At 38.2% G+C, this 18,816-nt stretch overlaps 1 protein-coding gene across 3 annotated transcripts in view; it reads right to left on the reverse strand.

Annotated features, from left to right (window-relative positions):
- Positions 1 to 4,462: 4,462 nt before the first annotated feature.
- WAC (WW domain containing adaptor with coiled-coil) overlaps positions 4,463 to 18,816 on the reverse strand; it is a 58,052-nt gene continuing 43,698 nt past the window's right edge. For 2 of the 3 annotated variants that reach the window (XM_041489582.1, XM_041489564.1), the window contains 4 exons: positions 15,969 to 16,087; positions 10,987 to 11,173; positions 7,825 to 7,952; positions 4,463 to 5,515 (listed from right to left, as the gene is read on the reverse strand). In XM_041489582.1, the coding sequence (XP_041345516.1) occupies positions 5,446 to 5,515; positions 7,825 to 7,952; positions 10,987 to 11,173; positions 15,969 to 16,087 (504 nt within the window). In that variant the 3' untranslated portion in view covers positions 4,463 to 5,445. The remainder of the gene's footprint in view (positions 5,516 to 7,824; positions 7,953 to 10,986; positions 11,174 to 15,968; positions 16,088 to 18,816) is intronic. The other variant, XM_041489573.1, reaches the window with a different exon arrangement.

Consider the following 18,816-nt stretch of genomic DNA (forward strand, 5'->3'; position numbering starts at 1 on the left):
GGAGAATCAATTTGTGACTTGCACTTAAATTCTAGAAATTCTAGCTGCTGATACAGAGGACTGTGACAGTATTTTCCATGAGTGATTTTTTTTGTAATAGACAGCGAAAAGGAAGATGAGGTTGAATTAACATTCTGAGCATCACTGTATTAACACACTTTTACACAGCCCAGATTCTGAGATTTCAAACTGGAGCACAGGGATCAGTCTTTGAGCATGGTGCTGCATGCAGGAGTAGGTAGCATCCCTTTGCAAATGCTCTCTGGCACATGCGACTAACAGAAGGTGACAAAATACTGTCACACATACTGAGTAACTGCTGGAAAGATCAGGTCATTCAAGCTGTGTTTGCAAGCCTGCTGTGCTAACTCTGGTAAGTGAAGCTGCGTAGTTCAGCTGCACACAGCCCATCAGCTCCAGGGAGGACCGTCCAGGATGCAACATCCTTCCTAGGATGTTCCTAGTTCCCATGGGAGACAGAACCTGACAGCTCATTCTCTAGAAAGTCCTAGTTCAGGTGGGTTAGTGCCTTTATTAGGGAGGAGAAAAGTGCTTTGTGACTTTCAGATTCTCAGCTACCTGGAGCCCTGAGTGGTAGAGAGTCTACATCAGTCCTTTCCCTCAGAGAGGTTCCCCAAACAAAAAAGCCATAGTTGGAAAATACGGAAGTCTGTATCAAGGAGCATCTAGGAAACAGTTCCACATGGGTTAGTATAGCAGCAGCAACACAGGCATCTGTGGAGGTTAGGAGGATAAAGCTGATGCCTACAGCTATGAAAGACAATATTTTCGAGCATCTGCTGTAGACCAGAGACAGAAGATAAACTTAACAGATATCTAAAAAGAGTGATGCGTAACTGGAATCCAAAACTAAGAATGCTGAAAATATTTTTTTGCAGAAGTCACCGTCTATATGGATCTCAATTGCAAATGAAAGCTTTTGCTTGACTGACTACAGGACAACAACTGTCAAAAAAAAGGATATTTTTCCTTTTGCTAGGCAACAAAACATATTCCTCCCATATCAAAAGCTCCAATTCTTAAGAAATAATATAAAACAAATAAGAAAACCAAAACAAAAGAAACCTCCACATATCATTAATCAGCAATGATGGGCAGAAGAGTAGTGCTGATGTCACTGTGATAGCACTTCAGCTCAGAACATTCCTCTGCTGCAAACTTCCAAAAGTTGAGGCATTATTTTTAAAACATTCAGATTTGCCTCATTATAATCTTGTTTCTAATCTTGTAATCATGTAAATGAGATTGATTTGGTCAGGACAAAATATTATTCCAGGATCAGCATGACATATTCACAGAAACATCCAGCTAATTCCAAGAATGGACTTGATATTTAACTATATATAGAACAGCTGTGTGCTGATACAGAGGTGAAGTGATTGCCCCTTACACACAGTGGACTCACGAGTCCCTGAGGCACCATGGCAGTGATGCTCAGGGTACATCAATCTTTCCTTCCTTGCAGCAGAACATACCGTACTGCCCATGGCAGCCAAACTCACAGCAACAAAGGACTCTGCTTTGCTAAGTCCTCAGGTTGTCACCACAGGCAAGATGACACTGGAATGAAAGGGTGACGGTAAGACATGGCCTTCTTTGACCCACTGACTTAGGAGGCATGGCACAACTACCCAGTATTTCTCATGTATCTTTGGGGATAGTCCTGCAATGAGGCTGCTCCAAAAAAGAATGGATATTTTAAAAATTCTTCCCGGCCTCAATTATACACTCTTTCTGAACATATTTTTAATTGCAACAGTAAAGACAGCACCAGCATCCACCAAAAGATAAGATGCTCCTGCCAAAGAGATGCAATTAATGAAACGAGTCTGAAAAGAAAATTGCATTGCTACAGAAGATCAGTGTAGGCAGGGAAAGTTGATGCAAATTGAGCAGTTGACCACGGCACCTTCAGATCAGGGTCAGTGAAAAGAATAATTCACCTGCAGAAGAATTAGAGTGCCTCAACAATGAAGTAGAAACAGGAATTCCTTGATCAGTCATGTCATTTTATAATCATATTAAGCTGCTCCTGCTGTAGTCCTTGAGCATGCCACAACATGTGACAAATTACTAGCCCAATGGCACTGCCTGCAGTATGATGTACCAGCTCAGACCACCTCCTCAGTTATTCTGAAGGCTGTTTTTCTATTATACTAAACAGGTGCTTAGCAAATGCATAATAAGAAAATCAAAAGCAACGTATGCAACAACAGTTCTTTCCCCAGTTTGTCATCACTTTTCCATGACCATCTCTATGAAGTAATTAATACAGAAAACACATCCCACAGCTCCAATAAACACCTTGTGAACACCTGCCTAGGAAAAATACAAGGTTTGATTCAGGGGAATTTCACTTGATTTGACTTACAGGTGCAGAGCAATTCAATAAAACCCCTTTAATTAACCAATATGAGGGATAGCATCAGCTTCAGGATGGATAATTAATGAAAAGCTGGTAATCTTGTAATAGGTCTCAGCACACCTGCTCATTTTTGTCCAGCTTCATATACAAGATTTGATAGGGAGGAGAAAAATCCATGTTTTTTTCCCCAAGGAGTTTACAGAATGCTGGCTTTGGCACACTACAGAAGCCAAAGAGGGTCTCCAGATCACACAGTAAGGCCAGGAGGACTGTATTTGCATCTTACTGAAGCCATTTTGAAGGACCTTAACCTAACCTACACGCTCTAATTAATGCTGACTTTAAAGCAGTGCCTGCAATTCTCTTCCCTAACTTGTCTAGTACTAGACAAGTCTGTCAGGCTGTCCCTCCTCAGCTAACAACAGTTCCAGGCGTTGGAAGGGTATGGGGGATGGGGAGGAAAGCTATTGCATGGGGAGCAAATACAGAACCCAACAAGGTGTGGACATGTCACCAGATGGTGACAAAGCAGCCACCTTTACTGCAGTTAGGGAGGGCATCACCTGAAGAAAGAGCAAGTCTCTGTGTGATGGGTATTTATGCAGGTGGTTTGAGAGGGTTAAAGTGGCACATTAATCCTTGTGACTCCCAAATTATCTGTGACCACTTGTACTTTATGAAAGTTTTCAAGTGATAAACAGACTAGCATTTTTTAGGCTGGAAAGGACACTCTTCTGCAAAACTGCAAGATCAACAGGCAGTAGTTAAACATAAGAAAATTAATTCAAAATAGAAAATTAAAAAAAATAATCCAAAATACTTTTCTAAAAATAAAATTAACTTCTGAGGCTCATTGATACAGGATGTTATAGAGGGCAGTATAACAAGCAAAAGGAAACAAAATAAGCTCATGGAAAACAGACCCTGCACATCTGTTAAGATAGAAACCGCCAAGTAACAAAACAGCAAAATACCTAAACTAAGGACAGCTACTGGTGAGAGATCCCTTGCACACTCCCATGCACTTCACATGCTATCTCCCTACACTTGGGCAACTTCCAAAAATAGGATGCAAGGCAAATATGAAAGTCTCAGGAAGAATTTTGTCACTCCGCCTTGGGTCTCTAGAAACGCAGAAACAATGTATGCTCCAATTAATTCATTCAAGATTACTCCCATCTTCTGAGAAAAATGAAACATCTGCATGATACGAAACACAACAGAACATACTGGGTTAAAAAGTGAGTAAAATTTACAAGTTCATCTGTCCCAACTTCCCATTGTTGTTGTTAGTTAGGTATTTCAACTTGCTCCATTTGCAATGTTTTGTTAAATCAGAGCATTTAGCTTCTACTGATTTTAAAAACCTGATTTTAAAAATCTCCTCTTTCCCCCTCAACACAAAAATTGAGTACCATTTCTGGTGCTGAAATTATTTTTTAGGAACAAAACACAAAATATCACATGTTCACATGTCAACATTTGTATCATTAAGTTCTTTTTTTTTTAATCCATCTCCTATTATCTTTCCTACTTAACAGACTGCCGTGACATATACACCTCTACAAGTATTAAACCAGTACTGCCATCACGATTTCTGTCATTTTTAAGCAAAGAAAAAGTCACGTTTATTTTGTAGTAGCAATAGTTTCTTTTTTATTTTTAATATACTTTAGGAAACAATATACAAAGCTGAGCTTTTCCACCATTTTCAAATGGTGAGTTGCTCCAATTACACAAATTCAGCGTCTTGTGATGGTTAAGAACAGCAGTCAGCACCAGACTTAAACAGTTAGCTACAACACAAACATCCTTCGAAATGAAATGTCATAATATCAAGACAGGTAAACCAGGAGTTAACATATGACAACTGTTGGGGAGGTGTCTTAAATCATCCTTGTTGAATTTTATATTTCCTTAAATATTTTATACATATTTTCTTGTTTACAAGTTTTAAACAAAACCTTCCTTGAGGAATTATTTAAGTACAAAAATGTTCAACAAGAACAGTTCTAATAAAGAATCCCCAAAAAGACCAAATTTTAATGTGTTGACCAAAGGAAATGAAAACCAGTGTTTCTTTGCTTTAACATGTTTATTACAACAGATACAATTCACATCTGACTAGCTTTTTTTTTTCCTCTTTCCCCTCCCACAACCATGTTAACATGTTCATTGGGCTATTTCCTTATATTTGAGCAAGTAATGTACTTTCAGCACACATGCCCAGCAGTACTCTAAGTCCATTCTTACAGGGTGCAAATGGAAATACGTTTCAATAATTTATACAAACAAGTGGGTTATGCTCAATCACTGCAATTTTAAGCTACTGTACACAGGAATGAAAAGATTATAGAAAAAGTGCCATAGCAACAGTGCCTTAAGAAAAGAGAAAATTAGAAGCATTAAAAAGCTGATAAAATCAGATTTAGGATTTCACGGGGAAATGGAACACAGAAGATGAAAAACATTTCTCTGTAAAACAGAAATGGAGAAGCACTGCTCTCGACTCGGTGCAAGTGTGGAAACAGTTGTTTCGTGGTATTTTGTACATTGCCCAAACTGTTGCAGCCTTAGACACAAATCGCCTGGCGCTTGCATTGAATTTTAGGAAATGAAAAATTTCTGAATGATAAATTAACTAAAAAAAAAAAAAAAAAAAGAAAAAAGAAAAAGAAAAAAGAAAGAAAAAAAAAAAAGAAAGCTAATTTTGCAGACAGGTTTACATGTAAGAGGCTAGGTATTTAGCCACCTCAGCATTGATTAGTTTTGGATGTCTAAGCTCTGATACACATGGCTTCCCATGGCTTCACTCTACAAAATATATTTACAACGTGAAGAATACATCTACAAGAAATCTACATTTCAAGGGTTTTACAAATCATTCTTGTATCTTTCCCCTGAATTTGACTCCCTCCTGTCCCCTTCCCCATGTCAACTTTTTTTTCTGCCCAGCTCAACGGTCCAAAGTCTACTCAAATGCAGCTCAAAAGTGTTAAGACTGGGCATCAGTTTAATAGTTCCTGTACTCAAAACCATGTGCAATTGTTTACAATTTTTCACACCATGAAGGAATTCTGATTCTTTAGCTTTTCAAGTTCTTTAATTTGTTGCCTCAAAAATAGTATCCTGCAAGAGAAAAGAAATTAATTAGTATAAACTTTTCCACTATACAGATGTATTAAATAAGCATCTACACAAGTATTTTTACAATTTCAGTGAAATTTCCTTAGCCCATTAAAAAATTCAGATATCAAGTTAATTCCCAATCTATTCAATAACCTACAACCATGTGCAGATGCACAAAGGCTTGGTATGTTTGACACTTTAGTAAGTTGCTGTATTTCTACTATGACTGATACACAGTTGTGTTTAGGTCTGCTTTTCACTTGAATGTAGCTTCCAGAAAAAGCAGGACACTGGCAAGTAAGCCAAGGTAACTGAATAATCTGGAGAACAACGTTATGCCTTTGTCATGCAGTTTTCCAGATTGTAAAAAAATCTAAAGTGCTCTTTTTAAAAAAAAAAAAAAAAATTGAGTCTTCTCACTTGCTTTTTAAAAATATTTGCCTCTGTGGCTAACAGTAGTCTCTACTTATGGTAAGCTCCAACCTCAAAAACATTTGAGGCATCATTAAAAGGCATGCAAGATAAAAAGTTAAAACTACACCTTGCTTAAAAATAAATTATATTGCTCACAACTTCTTATACCTTTTTTCTCTTCTTCTGAACTGACATAAAACAATTACCATGACTATCAAACATCTGGTTCACAGGACTCTCTCCCAGAATTTTGAATTAACATTTTGAAACCACTTTTCATGATGCTGAAGTGTAATGCTAACATGTCAGTGAAATAAGAAAATACTCAGGGAGAATTTAGGTTTTATATAAATATTCTATGAAGGCTGAATAACTTTAATAAATGCAGAAAAAGGAACAATTCAGCACTTTTGTGGAACACTTTACAAATATGTGCCCAGTTCATTAAAAATTAATTTTCTACTGAAAAGTAGGTGGAAAATAATATATTAATATAGAGACACCGAAAAGGTAGTATTTAGCTTCAAGGCATGGGGATATAAAATATACCAGTCAATGAAAAGTGCCTTTTCACATGCTGTCAGTTAAGATTCAAACAATGTATGTGCTTTATCTAGAGATGAAGTTCCTTCTTGGAAGAAATTTAAGTAGCACTCTTCTGTGCAGAAGTACAGAAATAGTAACATCATTTAAATGTACTGATTTTGATAATCCCACCCTCTGCGAAAGCCTCCCCCATCAACTTGGTTACTTATGCCTTGTATTCCACATCTTTGGGATTGCAGCAAAAATAAAAGATACATGTTACTATAGGCTCAAAGTCATAATAATAATTATCCATTGACAGCTTAAGGATACAAAGTGAATAAGAAAGAAGGTGCTATTTAATGAGCTGAACAGTGACATTTGACACATTACTTCAGATCAAATGTGCAGAGACAAATGACACCTTAGGAAATTAAAACTGTAAGAAACCAAGCCATTCACTAAATATACTACAGAAATCATAATTCATGTAGTGAAGTTATGAAATAAAGCTTCAGAAAGAATGGGTATTTTCAATTCTTTATCAGGAAAGGTTTACAAATATACTATAGCCTGCTTCTAAAGGATTGTTTCGCTATCTCCCAAAATGCAAGAGCTTCTAGAATAAATGCAGCTATTTTAACAGCATGCAACACAATTAAGGTGGCTTCAAATAGTAGGTCAGAAGCACTGTATTCAAACTGTAGTGTGACTTAATAGTTGGGATAACATCATTGAAAGAGGAAACTGAGTATGGAAGCAGAAACAAAATCATGACTACTGGTGAATATTCTGAGCATGTATTTTATGAATACAGCTTCCAATCTTGCACAAAAGTCTTCAAAAGCCTGGCTGTGTATCACTGAAATGATACACAGGACACCTGCTATCACTGACTTCAGAAGCCAAATCTACTTTGCTATAAGCAAGCATTAATTTCTCCTTCACTTGTGATGTAAATTACACCTGTTCAAACTTTCTCTGGCTTTAGATCTATTGAATCTCTCATATGAACTGTAGTGTTTCAGATCAGAATAAACTGTGCAGACGTGCATCTATGCATTATGTATGGACTGATACTCTAGAAGCATGCTGAAATACTGTGAGCTCACCAGTTCTTTGTAATGCACTAAGGTTTCTGCAAAGATACTTCTTTTCTATCCAAGTAAAAGCAGATACAGAAATTGCGTATCTGCTTCTGTTTAGTGGAGAGAAACAGGCAGAATGTACACACGGAAGACAGCTTGCAAACATGGCAAGTACTGGTGTACTTACAGTCATCAGTAAAGAGAACTCATGCAAAATAATGCAAGAATGGAAGTCCTAGTAACACCCTAAAAACTGAAGATAAGCACAGAGCACACACTTACCTTTGCTCACGCAAAGTTGCTTGAATTTCACATACTCGAACTAAAGACCTTAAATTCTTTAATTCAGTACAAATTTCTGACATATGCACACTTCCCATGTTATGGGCTTCCTCACGTAATCTTGATGCCTGCAGTGGTTAAACAAAGGTTAGGATTTTGAATCATGCATTGGAAACAACTGGCAGCAGCCAAAGAATTGCTGGATCAGTGTCTCTTGAAACAGCAAAGCACTCTAATTTCAAAAGGCAGTATTAAATCAGAAGCACATTAAGTTCTCTACAAAAGCCCATTCTGAATCACAAATAAACAACACTGCTGCCCAGAAACTGTCTAACCTACGCCTATGCTAAGGCAGGGCTAGTTTAAACTTTCTGGATCCTAAATGTTTACCCAACCATCTTGAAACATAATACGTGACAGGGCTTGGAGTTTCTGAAATAATTTTTTCAAGTAGTTCAAAGTCTCCAACCATTATTCCAACGGCAGACTTAAATTTCCCATTAATCCTTACTGACAAAAATAAGTGAATGCCATCTTCTTTCTAGCTAACTTCTACCTGACAAAAAAAAGCTTTGCAACGCTTTTCAGGTGTTCTCTAACAGACCAACTCCATTACTTTAATATTCCCACTTAGTCAGCTGAAGATAAGCAGAAGTGTAAATTTAAAGAGCATGACCTATCCAATTCCCAATTTGTGCATTTCTTGCAGGGTCATCACTGTACTGCATATGACTCCAGGGAGCTCCTCAACAGCACCAAGGATACCAGTATAATTACCTGAGGCTCCGTGCATTACACTGCAATAGGGAACAGGACTTCTTTCAAGTGGCACATGGAAAAATTGTTTCAAAATACAGCCTTCCCTACAGCATTACTGTTTAGCAATGTTATCCTCTGCTACACTGGGTCTGGCTGGGATGGAATTAATCCTCTTCACAGAGAAGAGAATGGTGCCATGTTTTGAAGCTGTGACCAAGCCAGTGCTGACAACACAGCATCAGGGGTTTCTCCCTTTCTCTCTGACCTGCTCTCCACCTAGCAAATTCATTGTGGGTGGACAACAGGCAGGGAGGGAACAAAACTGGGACAGCTGACCCAAACTGACCTCAGGGATATTCCACACCATACATGTGCCATGCTCAGCAGTAAAACTGAGGGGGCAGTGTTCCAGGGTTGCCATGGCTCAGGGACTGGCACTGCATTCGCTGGCTGGTAGTGACTGCTTCTGCATCACTTTCCCCCACCCTCTTTTACTCTTTGACCTGCTTTTACCTCAACTCAACTTTTCTCACTTTTGCCTAACTGTTTCCCCTATCCAGCTGGAGCAGAGTGAGCAAGTGGCTGTGTGGTGCTTAGCTGCCTACTGGGATTCATCCACATCTGCTTAGGTACTTGTACACTTAATTTTCCTTCCCAAAAAGAATGTTACTTAGCACAGGTCTTCATCAACTTTTGGCATTTCTCCAGTTCAAAGCAGCATTTTGTGTTCTAATTCCTACATTAAAAGTTTTTGTTTCTGGAGTTTATTAACATCCAGGAGTAACCTGGTCTCCAGGAGGATAAAACTGCCCATGTCTTCTCTGCACAACTCCAGTTACTGAGTTTTTTTCAGTGTCCCATGTTAAGTGCTTTTTATTAGTTCTGTGAGCTAATTGCTATAATTCAAGAATGTTTTTGCTATTAACTACTGCACAGCACATTTCAAGTCCAACTGCTTTAGCACATACCTGTCCTGACTCTTCTAATTTCTTTATTTATTTTTCAGTTTACTCCGGCATGTACTCTTTTGCCTAAAGTTCAAATTACACTATATATCTGGCAGTGATCTGAAGAAACCAAGGCACTGGATTTTTAGTCTCTCCACTTTGATCTATCTTATCTTCTTCACTATGTACTGCACCTATACTTTCATTCACTTTTATATCAAATATCTCACTTAAGTGCCTCAAGTGCTACTATTCAAAACTGGTTTATAAACAAGACCACCATGTGAAATCATCTGAAATAGCAGGCAGGGCAATACAGCACAAAGGGAGAAGTACCCAACTGAGTAATCACTGCTAGCAACTAGTTGAGTTTTTTTGATCTCTTTATTACCAGCAAGGGAAAAAGACCCCAAAGCCTATGCACTGCATAAATCTGCTTTCTATATTAAGATACTTGTGAATTCAGTACACCGTGAAAATAATACTTTCAAAACTACAGACCATGGCCACAGGTAAGTGCCTGTGCTACACTATTTCCAAAACACTCTGCAGCAATGCCTCAATGTTTGACTCAGTACAGGTTGGTAATGTCTTAAAACCAACTTTAACAAATCAGTGAACAGAAGAAAGAATCCTAACAGGGTCTCAGTTTAGACTGTGCTTGTGAGAGTCATCTCACAAGTTACTATCTGAAAGTCTCCAGTGTAGAATTGTGCCAGCATGCAACAACTCTTCAGAAGACCAAATTAAACTGGGCTAGGTAAGATTATTACCCCAAACAGACTGCACCAGATATGGCTGCCTGTGGAAATAACTAGATTCAATAACCAATATGGTTCCTTTGAGTAATACATTCCAAGCAGCTGACATGCATCCAGTTTCCTTGTATTACTACAACAGAACAGGTTTCATGCAATTAGCTATAATATATGGATGGCAGTTTGACTGGATTTCCCATTATGTAAAAATAGCCCAAATTCAGTCTGAGTATTCTACAATAATTTACAAACAAGGCAGTTTCTTTTTCACTGTGTAGAACTAACATGTCAGTAACTAAAATAATGGAATATTCTCAAGTAGTTTAATTCTGTACCTACTTTATAATGTTTTCCACATAACCAAAATATCATTATGAAAAAGTCTTGAACTCTATGTTCTCCATAAATTTCAACAGAACTTTAGCAGTATGAAAATAGTTATGAGGATAGCTATTCATCTGAAGGAGTTTCAAAAGCATTGACACATCAAGTGAGACTGAAAATACCCAAGCACTGGAAGGCAAACACATGTAAAACCTGCAGGTCTGGCCTAATCTCTCTCTCCTCTCTTTTGGCTGAGGACAAGAATAAGGGTTTTAATACTTTTAATTCCTAGAATAAGCAACATGAGTAACAAAGCTGAATTTTAAGCTACATATTATGCACTCTGACAGGTAACAAAGCAAAGGAGCACTCACCTGCTTTTCTGCGTGATCTGCAGGCCAGCCTTGAACATGCTTTATAAGGTTTTCATTGAAGTGTGCTGCTAGCGTAGGTGTTAATGAACATGTGGGTCGTACAGATGTGTTCTGTGGTGCAGGTGTTGAGTTTGATGCACTACTGCTAGAGGTATGATTTGGACCTGGTGATGGACTTCTTTGACTACTAGAAGAAAGAATTTAAAAAAGCAAGTGAGCGTTTAAAAACATATCTGAATCTATAGGGAAATGAACAATGAAAATTTCATTGCTTCCAGGCACAAAAATACATAAAGTGTTCAAACCACAAGTAAATACTTCTGGTAGACCAAACATGTGCCACCCTTCTACAAACCTCTAACTTTAATTGGAAATGAGTGCTACAATGTAACAAGAGGATTTTGTTGTTTGGTAGGGTTCTGTGTTTGTCTGGTTTTTAACTCTGGGAGCTGTTCAAGAGATGTAAGCTGTGCCTAAATGGTGTTAGATAGAAAATATATGTATGTTCTTCCTTAGAACAGCTGCAAACCTAAGATTTTCAGTAATGATGTATCAGATGGGAGGCAAACAGGTTTATTCAAAAGAAGTGTGCCAGAATAATCATTAAGAACAATGTCTGATGTCCTGATCTCAAAATACAGTCATATGGGATTTGAGGAGTTTACTACTCATGTCAGAACACAATCTACATGGTTTTGTGACACTGTACATCTTTACTGAATGCACTCAGGAGAACAGAAGTACCACAGGAGCAGTGTGTTTGTAGCCAGCAAACCTGACTGCTTTACTGAAACATACTCAGCATAACAGTGATGGTACCTCACAGTTAAATGTTCTTTGGCGCTACCTGTACTGAGACATAGTAAATAATTTTTAAAGTGCAAAATTGTGTAAGTGCAACTCTCCCACTGGCAGAAGCTTTTCAACACAGGCCATAAATTGAGTCTATTTCTTAAAACTTTGTATCACTTGCAGGCAAGAAGAAAGTATTATGAAGGAGAACCAAATTTTAAAGGACTTCTGATTCACCACCTAACCTGCCAGTCCCTTTGAAGACTGAAAAGCTCCTTACATAATGCAAATATCTCTCTAGTCCAAGGCCCAGACACTTACCCTAATCAACTCACACTTGCAAAGAATTACAGCATTAAGAATTACAGCCAACAAATTGGATGTCTGACTGGACCTGCTGGAACAAAGCCAGAGAGTCACCAAGCCAACAAGAGGGATGAAGCACTTCTCCTATAAAAAAGGCAATTCCTCCCCTCTTTTCAGAGCTTATGAGATTCACCGTATCCAGAGCACTGTGTAGTGGGAAACCTAAAACCGGACAAGAACTAAACTGCTATAGCAAAAGAATGGGGCAGAGGATCACACAGGCAACTAAGGGGCTGAAGTACCTGCTGTATCAGAAGAAGCTTGAAGTTTATTTAGTCTGGAAACCAGAAGACTGAGGGAAAGGGGATTGAGGGATCTTTTGGCAGATTTTTACTACTTCTGGGGAGAACAGACTTTTCAGAGATGCACAGTGATAGCACAAGAGGCAGAGACAAGTTGCAATAAGGGAAATTCTAAGCAGACATGAGAAAAAAAGAATCATCATAAGGGCAGTGAAGCATCAGAAGACATTCTGAGATATTTAAAAAAAAAAATCACCTAAAAATGCCCTTAGCAATTCAAACTTGCCAGTCCTACTCTAAGTTTGGACCAAAGTAGACTGCAGCTAGAATTCCATTCCAAAATAAATTATTCTAAGTTTCAATATATTTATTTAGCGTCATTTAGCAATACATTCATTTAGCATAGTGATAGTGCTGAGACAGGCTTTTATTAATTAAGTAGAATTCAGGCATAACCTTATCTACTCCTTAGCTCTACTAGAATTAAATTTCCCCCTCTGACTTGCCTCCTCTTCATTTATCAGCCTGTCTTCTCCTACTCCTACTTCATTAGTAAACATCTTCATTAATAAACTCTAACATCAGAAATGTTTCAAGAAAATGAATAAAATCTGTGGGCTTCTCAAAAATGAAGTTGTATATTAATTATGACTAAAGCATACTGTCACAAAATATCATAAGCACTGCTGTGTCAGCAGCAGGGGGAGCTACGAATGCAGCAATGACTGTTCCAAACTACCACAGTATTTTTAAATGCTTCACTAAAGAGAAATACTTGCCCTAGCTGAGTTAAAGACTGACTATGCCACAAGTAACAGAATGCCTCCAGAGAGGCAAAAATATCTGTATCAAGGGTATTAAAACACGATGATTCTAAAATATACTACTACAAATGGCAGAATTTTATAACCTACAAAAAATGCAACGAAATACCTCCCTTCACAGCACCTTCCCAAGGTAAAGGAAAATTTCTCTCAGTCCTTTCTGAAAACAGAAAGAAACTACCAACCTGATGAAACTGTTAATTATGGAAGCACTAATTTAGTTTCATATTTAAAACAGCCATAATTGATTGTGTGTCTTTGGAATCATCTCTAACAGACAGACTCAATGTATGCCTGCATTGTGTTAATTTCCCAACTTAAACGGCTGAAATGTTTACTTCTTGAAAGTTAACAATAGCTACTCACGTTTTCTCACACTGTGTTTCCACCCCAACAAGTCAAAAATAATTTCACCTCCATTTACTTAAAACTTTTAATGAGCCAAGGAAATGCAGCTGTGATGAACTTCTGCTCAATTAATCAGTATTTAAGCTGGAGAAAACCTGCACCCTTAATTCACAGAGCTAAAAAGATTCTGGACCATCTGTCCACAGTTCAGTTTGCTAAATTCTTGTTCACTCCTATAAAAGTAAAAATTGCTTCCAAGAGCAATTCCCAATCCAACCAACTGCTTTCACCTACAAAGGAATCATCTGTTCCCTATCAATTCATTCAACTCCACTGCAATCAACAGAAGAAAATACCAGTCACACAGGTTTTTCCAATTCACCTATTCCTTAATCTTCCACTTGTTGCAAACGAGACACTTCCAAAGCAAACTGAACTGAACACGAACTCACGATGAACTCACATGAACTCACGATGCACAATACAGCAGAGTCACAAACATGTATTAATTTGAGAGACACAGGATACTGAACAATACTAGCACTGTCTCAGTATCTTTCACCCTGGCCTGCCACTGTCTCCTGTCCTCAGCCACGAGAGTGTGCTACCTGCACATCGTCCCTGCTCCAGCAGTGCTGGGGCAAACTCAGCTTCCTCCACCAAAACGCTGATGTCAAATGGAGCAAAGGTTTGCAGAGGGACAGCAGATCCCTCAACCCACTGTAGGTAAGGATCATGCTGGAGTACAAACTCTTGTAACCCAAAGGAAGGGTGAGGTATGGACTAGCAGGCCAAACGCCCACCAGCATCAACTCACAGACTCTAACCCATGGTAAAGGTCTCCAAGATGAAGACTATCTTTCTTAAGAAGATTTCCTGTGCAGAGAGAGTGATGAGCAAAGAACAAACAGGCCTGTGACTGAGAGCTGTCCCCCAAAACCTGACCACTCCTTATAAAAAAGCTTAGCTTGCTGCAAAGTGTAACTTTATCTTTGGTACTAGAATTCAGAAAAATTTAAATGGCGCCATTCATAATTGCTAGGGACTGGAGTTGGAAACTTTGCCTTTATTCTCCTAAAAGAGATAAATGAGTTATAGACTTGTAATCCAACCAAGCTTAGAATCAAGTGTCTGTAAAACAGCCTACATTAAAACCTCAAAAACTTCTGACTTGCTTGTGTCTGTACCCTCAAAATGGTCAATACTCCACGGTCGCCAGTAAAGCCAGCTTCTGGGACAGGACTGCCAAGCACACAACAGATAACCCAGTTCCCCAAAACACCTCAAAACACACATCTCTTCTCCCCACAAAAACAGCCAAAACCAACAAAAAAACCCCAAATAAACAAACAAACAAAAAACCACAAAAACACCCCAAACAAAAACAAAAAAACCCCACCAAAACAAACAAACAAAAAACCAAAAAAAAACCCAAAAAAAACCCCCCAAAAACACCCACCAAAAAAACCCAGAAGTTCCCTTTGTTATTAGTCCCAGAAGGGCAGATAAAAGGATCTCACTATTTGATTATCTGGAAAGCACCACCATGTGTAGCTTCAGGTATGCTGACAATGCAAGAGTATTGGGTTTTGGTTTTTTGTTTGTTTTTTAATACCATACCACACCACACACCTTATTCAACCACTCTAAAAGTACAGCTATTAAGAACTGCTCATTTACAGAACCTCTAAAAAAGTCAACTTCTTCCTACTACAGTTCTACACCATGACTCCATGACACATCTGACATGACTCATGACACATCTTTGGTTACAGCCCCTGGAACCAATATGACAAAAAACAGAGCATCTGACACTACGAAGAGTCCATCTTCCCAAAAGAAAACTTTCAAAGATACAGATTCTAAACCCACCTGGTAAATCAATGGTTAAATATTGTTACCATGCAACATCTTAATAAGTTGCAATGTTGACAAAAAAGTCTGGCCAAGGAAAGGTATTTGTAAATTACTTAATTTTAATGTTTTTCATTAGAGCAGCAAAATCACGTGACAAACAAAAAAATCATGCTAATTTCAAAATCAAATTACACTACAGCAAGACACTACAAACATCTAACACTAAGCATCACAGATTCTGTAACTGCACAGAGACAGAAACTCCAAACTCTGAAATCACAATACAAGGAATCACTTGTAAAATTGCCACCGGAGTGAAAGAACACAACTATGAGTTCCATTCTGCTTCTGTGAGAATGGTCTAATGATTACCCCAATAATGGAGAATCTACCACATTAAATACGTAACAAAGGTGCTTAGCTGCAACATCTCAGTAGCAGCAGTTAAATATAGCAGCAGTTCAATAAACTGGCCAAAGAGAGTGCAACATATACAACACACACTGAATGCAGATAAAAACTAATGACAGAAGAGAGAAGCATTTCAATATACCTTGAACGCTGAAGACTTCGTGGAGAGGCAGGTTCATGACCTGCCTGCTTGTCAGCTATTACTGGCTGCTGAGGTGCTGCCTGGGAAGCTGGTCCTTGTTTAACACCTGGAGTAGCAACCTAGAAAGTTCAAAACTTCATTAGAATTCCTCCACAGTAAAAAACAAGTGTAAGAAACAGAGAAAACCAAGGAAATTACAGTTTCAACACCTGTAGGGTTTTTTGATACAAGGCCTTTTGCTGACACAATTTTTATTATCTTCACAAGGTGTTTTTTTAAAAAAAATTCTAGTTCCACAGCTGTGACAGAAAGGTATTTTTTTACTAAGAAGGGGTTATTAATAGACATAATAGAAGCAAATTTAGACCCATGTGACTTGTCAAAATACTGCAAGCTTATTAGGCAAAACAGTTCAACTCAATATTATTTTTGACTGTATCTCCCATCTGAGCACTGAGCTCATTTTCAACCTCAGATGTGTTCATTATCCAAATAAAATCTTCATGTACAAACTTAAGAGTTTTCTACTTGAAAATACATTACACAGTGTCAAGAACATAATTACAACACAAGCATATTAAAAACATCTCTATCAAAAATGGAAAAGAAAATCTTAAGCATATTTATCAGTTTGCTGCTCCCTTTTCTCTAAGTTCTAAACTCATGGGTGACTACAAAAATAGTCATCAGTACCTTCTTGCTTTTCCTTTGTACTACACATTCAATCCAAGGTATTAAAATACCAGCAGTAAGATACAGTCTTTCCTGTGAATTTCTGAACTACATTAGAATGAGAAGTTTGGGACTCTAGTAATGTCTAATTTACAGCAAATGAAGTTCAAGATACTTCATCTTGCCCAATGCTTTGCATACATCAGTCAATTTTGAAGTACGTACAAGAGAGGTTAAGCTTCAAAATTTATCCTTCATTTCGCAAAATCAAGCTAACAATTTTGAGAGAAAAGGGAGAGAGCAAAGAAAAAATGGTTTCTAGGGATCCATAAAGACAAAAAACCCAAACTGTCCAGCAGCTCTGGCATTGGCTGACTTCACATTAGTATAGATTACTAACTACTGGTCACCTGAACCTCCAGAAATATTCTCTATTTCAGAAACAGACTTCTATGAAACAAACCACAGATGGTAAAGTAAACTCAAGACATAACTTGATTCATTTAAATATGCGGGGGGGGGGGGGGGGGGGTGGGGTGGGGTGTCTTAATGCAAATTCAAACTCGTCACCTTTTAAAATTATCATCAAAATGAAAATATGTTCTTTCTGGTTTTTAGATTAATAGCCATCTACTAAAGAAGTCTGAGTAGCACATGAGAAGTCCATGGTACTAAAAGGAAAAAGCAAGATAATTGTAAGATCACTCTGCCGTTGAAATAAACAGAACTATATAGTTCAGGAGAGTGAAAGAGTAGCAGATCGTAAACTGATTTATGAAAACAGACTACACAAGTACCTTTATGAAATGTATGACATGAACAACTTTGCTATTAATGCCTGCATTTTGCTCAGCCTGTGAGCAGACATTAAACCACCAAGGCTGTTGAAACAGAACAATTTCAAAAGGGAAGTCCATCATCAGTAAAGGAATCATGCAGCAGATCCAAACTGGTAAAGTAACCAGCTCCTTGGCTGGCAAAAATAACAAAAAGAAAAAAGAAAAAAAGGACCATGGGATTTGTGAAATAAATGAACCACAAAACCTCGCAACTATTCCATGTTTTCCAAGTGTTTCAAAAACTGTAAATACATATACCAGAAAAAAATACTAAGGGCTATATAAATTCAAAAAAACAAATAAACCAATCGACCAAAGGCAACATTCTCACTGAGTTTGACAGGTCTGTGTAAAGTGCTTTACATTACTACTTTGCAGAAATTCAGAACAGTTTCTGATCACACAATACAGGCATGGCCAAAAGGCAGAAAGTGACCTCCAGGCTCCTGGAGTGTGACCCCTGAGCTGCCACATGCACACAGCACTCCCACAGGCAGCCACAGCAGCTTCAGTCTGAGAGCAGCACTGACATGTTCAGTCCTAAGCAATGGTACTGTCCCACTGGCACTACTGTATCCCACAGCCAGCTCAAACCCCTGTGCATCTGGTACGGGGCTCTTCTTGCACAGAGCCAGTTCAGCTTTGTTGGCTCTAAGCCCATGTGCTCTAAAACCAAGTGTGTCCTGGCACAGCACCACATCTTGCTCAGGCATAATTTGCCTCAACCTATACAACTGGACAAGCTAGCCTGACTCACATACCCAACGGGCTGCTAAAACAGACGTGCTCACACCAGAGCTATCACCACCTAAGTTCCCATCTCATGGAACTGAGTTACGCAAATACCAGAACTATCAAGACAGTTATTTTTTTATTGAACTGGCAAAGTATCTGCTACAGAACAAAAATTTGTTACTTCGGGGACTCACAATCAATCTCTGGGTTGTAGAGACCAGAAAAGATCTACTTCCAGTTATTGACAGTACACAACTTAAGAAGATTCTTTTTCATATCTCAGGATTTGAAAGTACCAAATATCTCAATCCTGCTGTTTGATAATTTCATTACTTGCCACCTAGCTATGGGATGTGAACACAGACTGAGGATGCAATCCAGGGCCAGAAACCAAGGTAACAACCAGTACTCGTACGTACACACATGAAGCTTTGCAATTCATTGTATCACTGTCAATCAAAAGAAACTGGGAGGATCACTCGGTTTAATTTGTACCCATGAAAAAAATCTGATGAAAGAAAATGAGGCATTCTGAATGTAATGAGGAATGTAATGTGTTCTCCTGAAGAGAAAAGTATTCCTCAAATGCATCCAAGACATCA

The sequence above is a fragment of the Pyrgilauda ruficollis genome, unplaced genomic scaffold, assembly GCF_017590135.1.
Source record: "Pyrgilauda ruficollis isolate IOZ18807 unplaced genomic scaffold, ASM1759013v1 scaffold12, whole genome shotgun sequence".
NCBI classification, from domain to species: domain Eukaryota; kingdom Metazoa; phylum Chordata; class Aves; order Passeriformes; family Passeridae; genus Pyrgilauda; species Pyrgilauda ruficollis.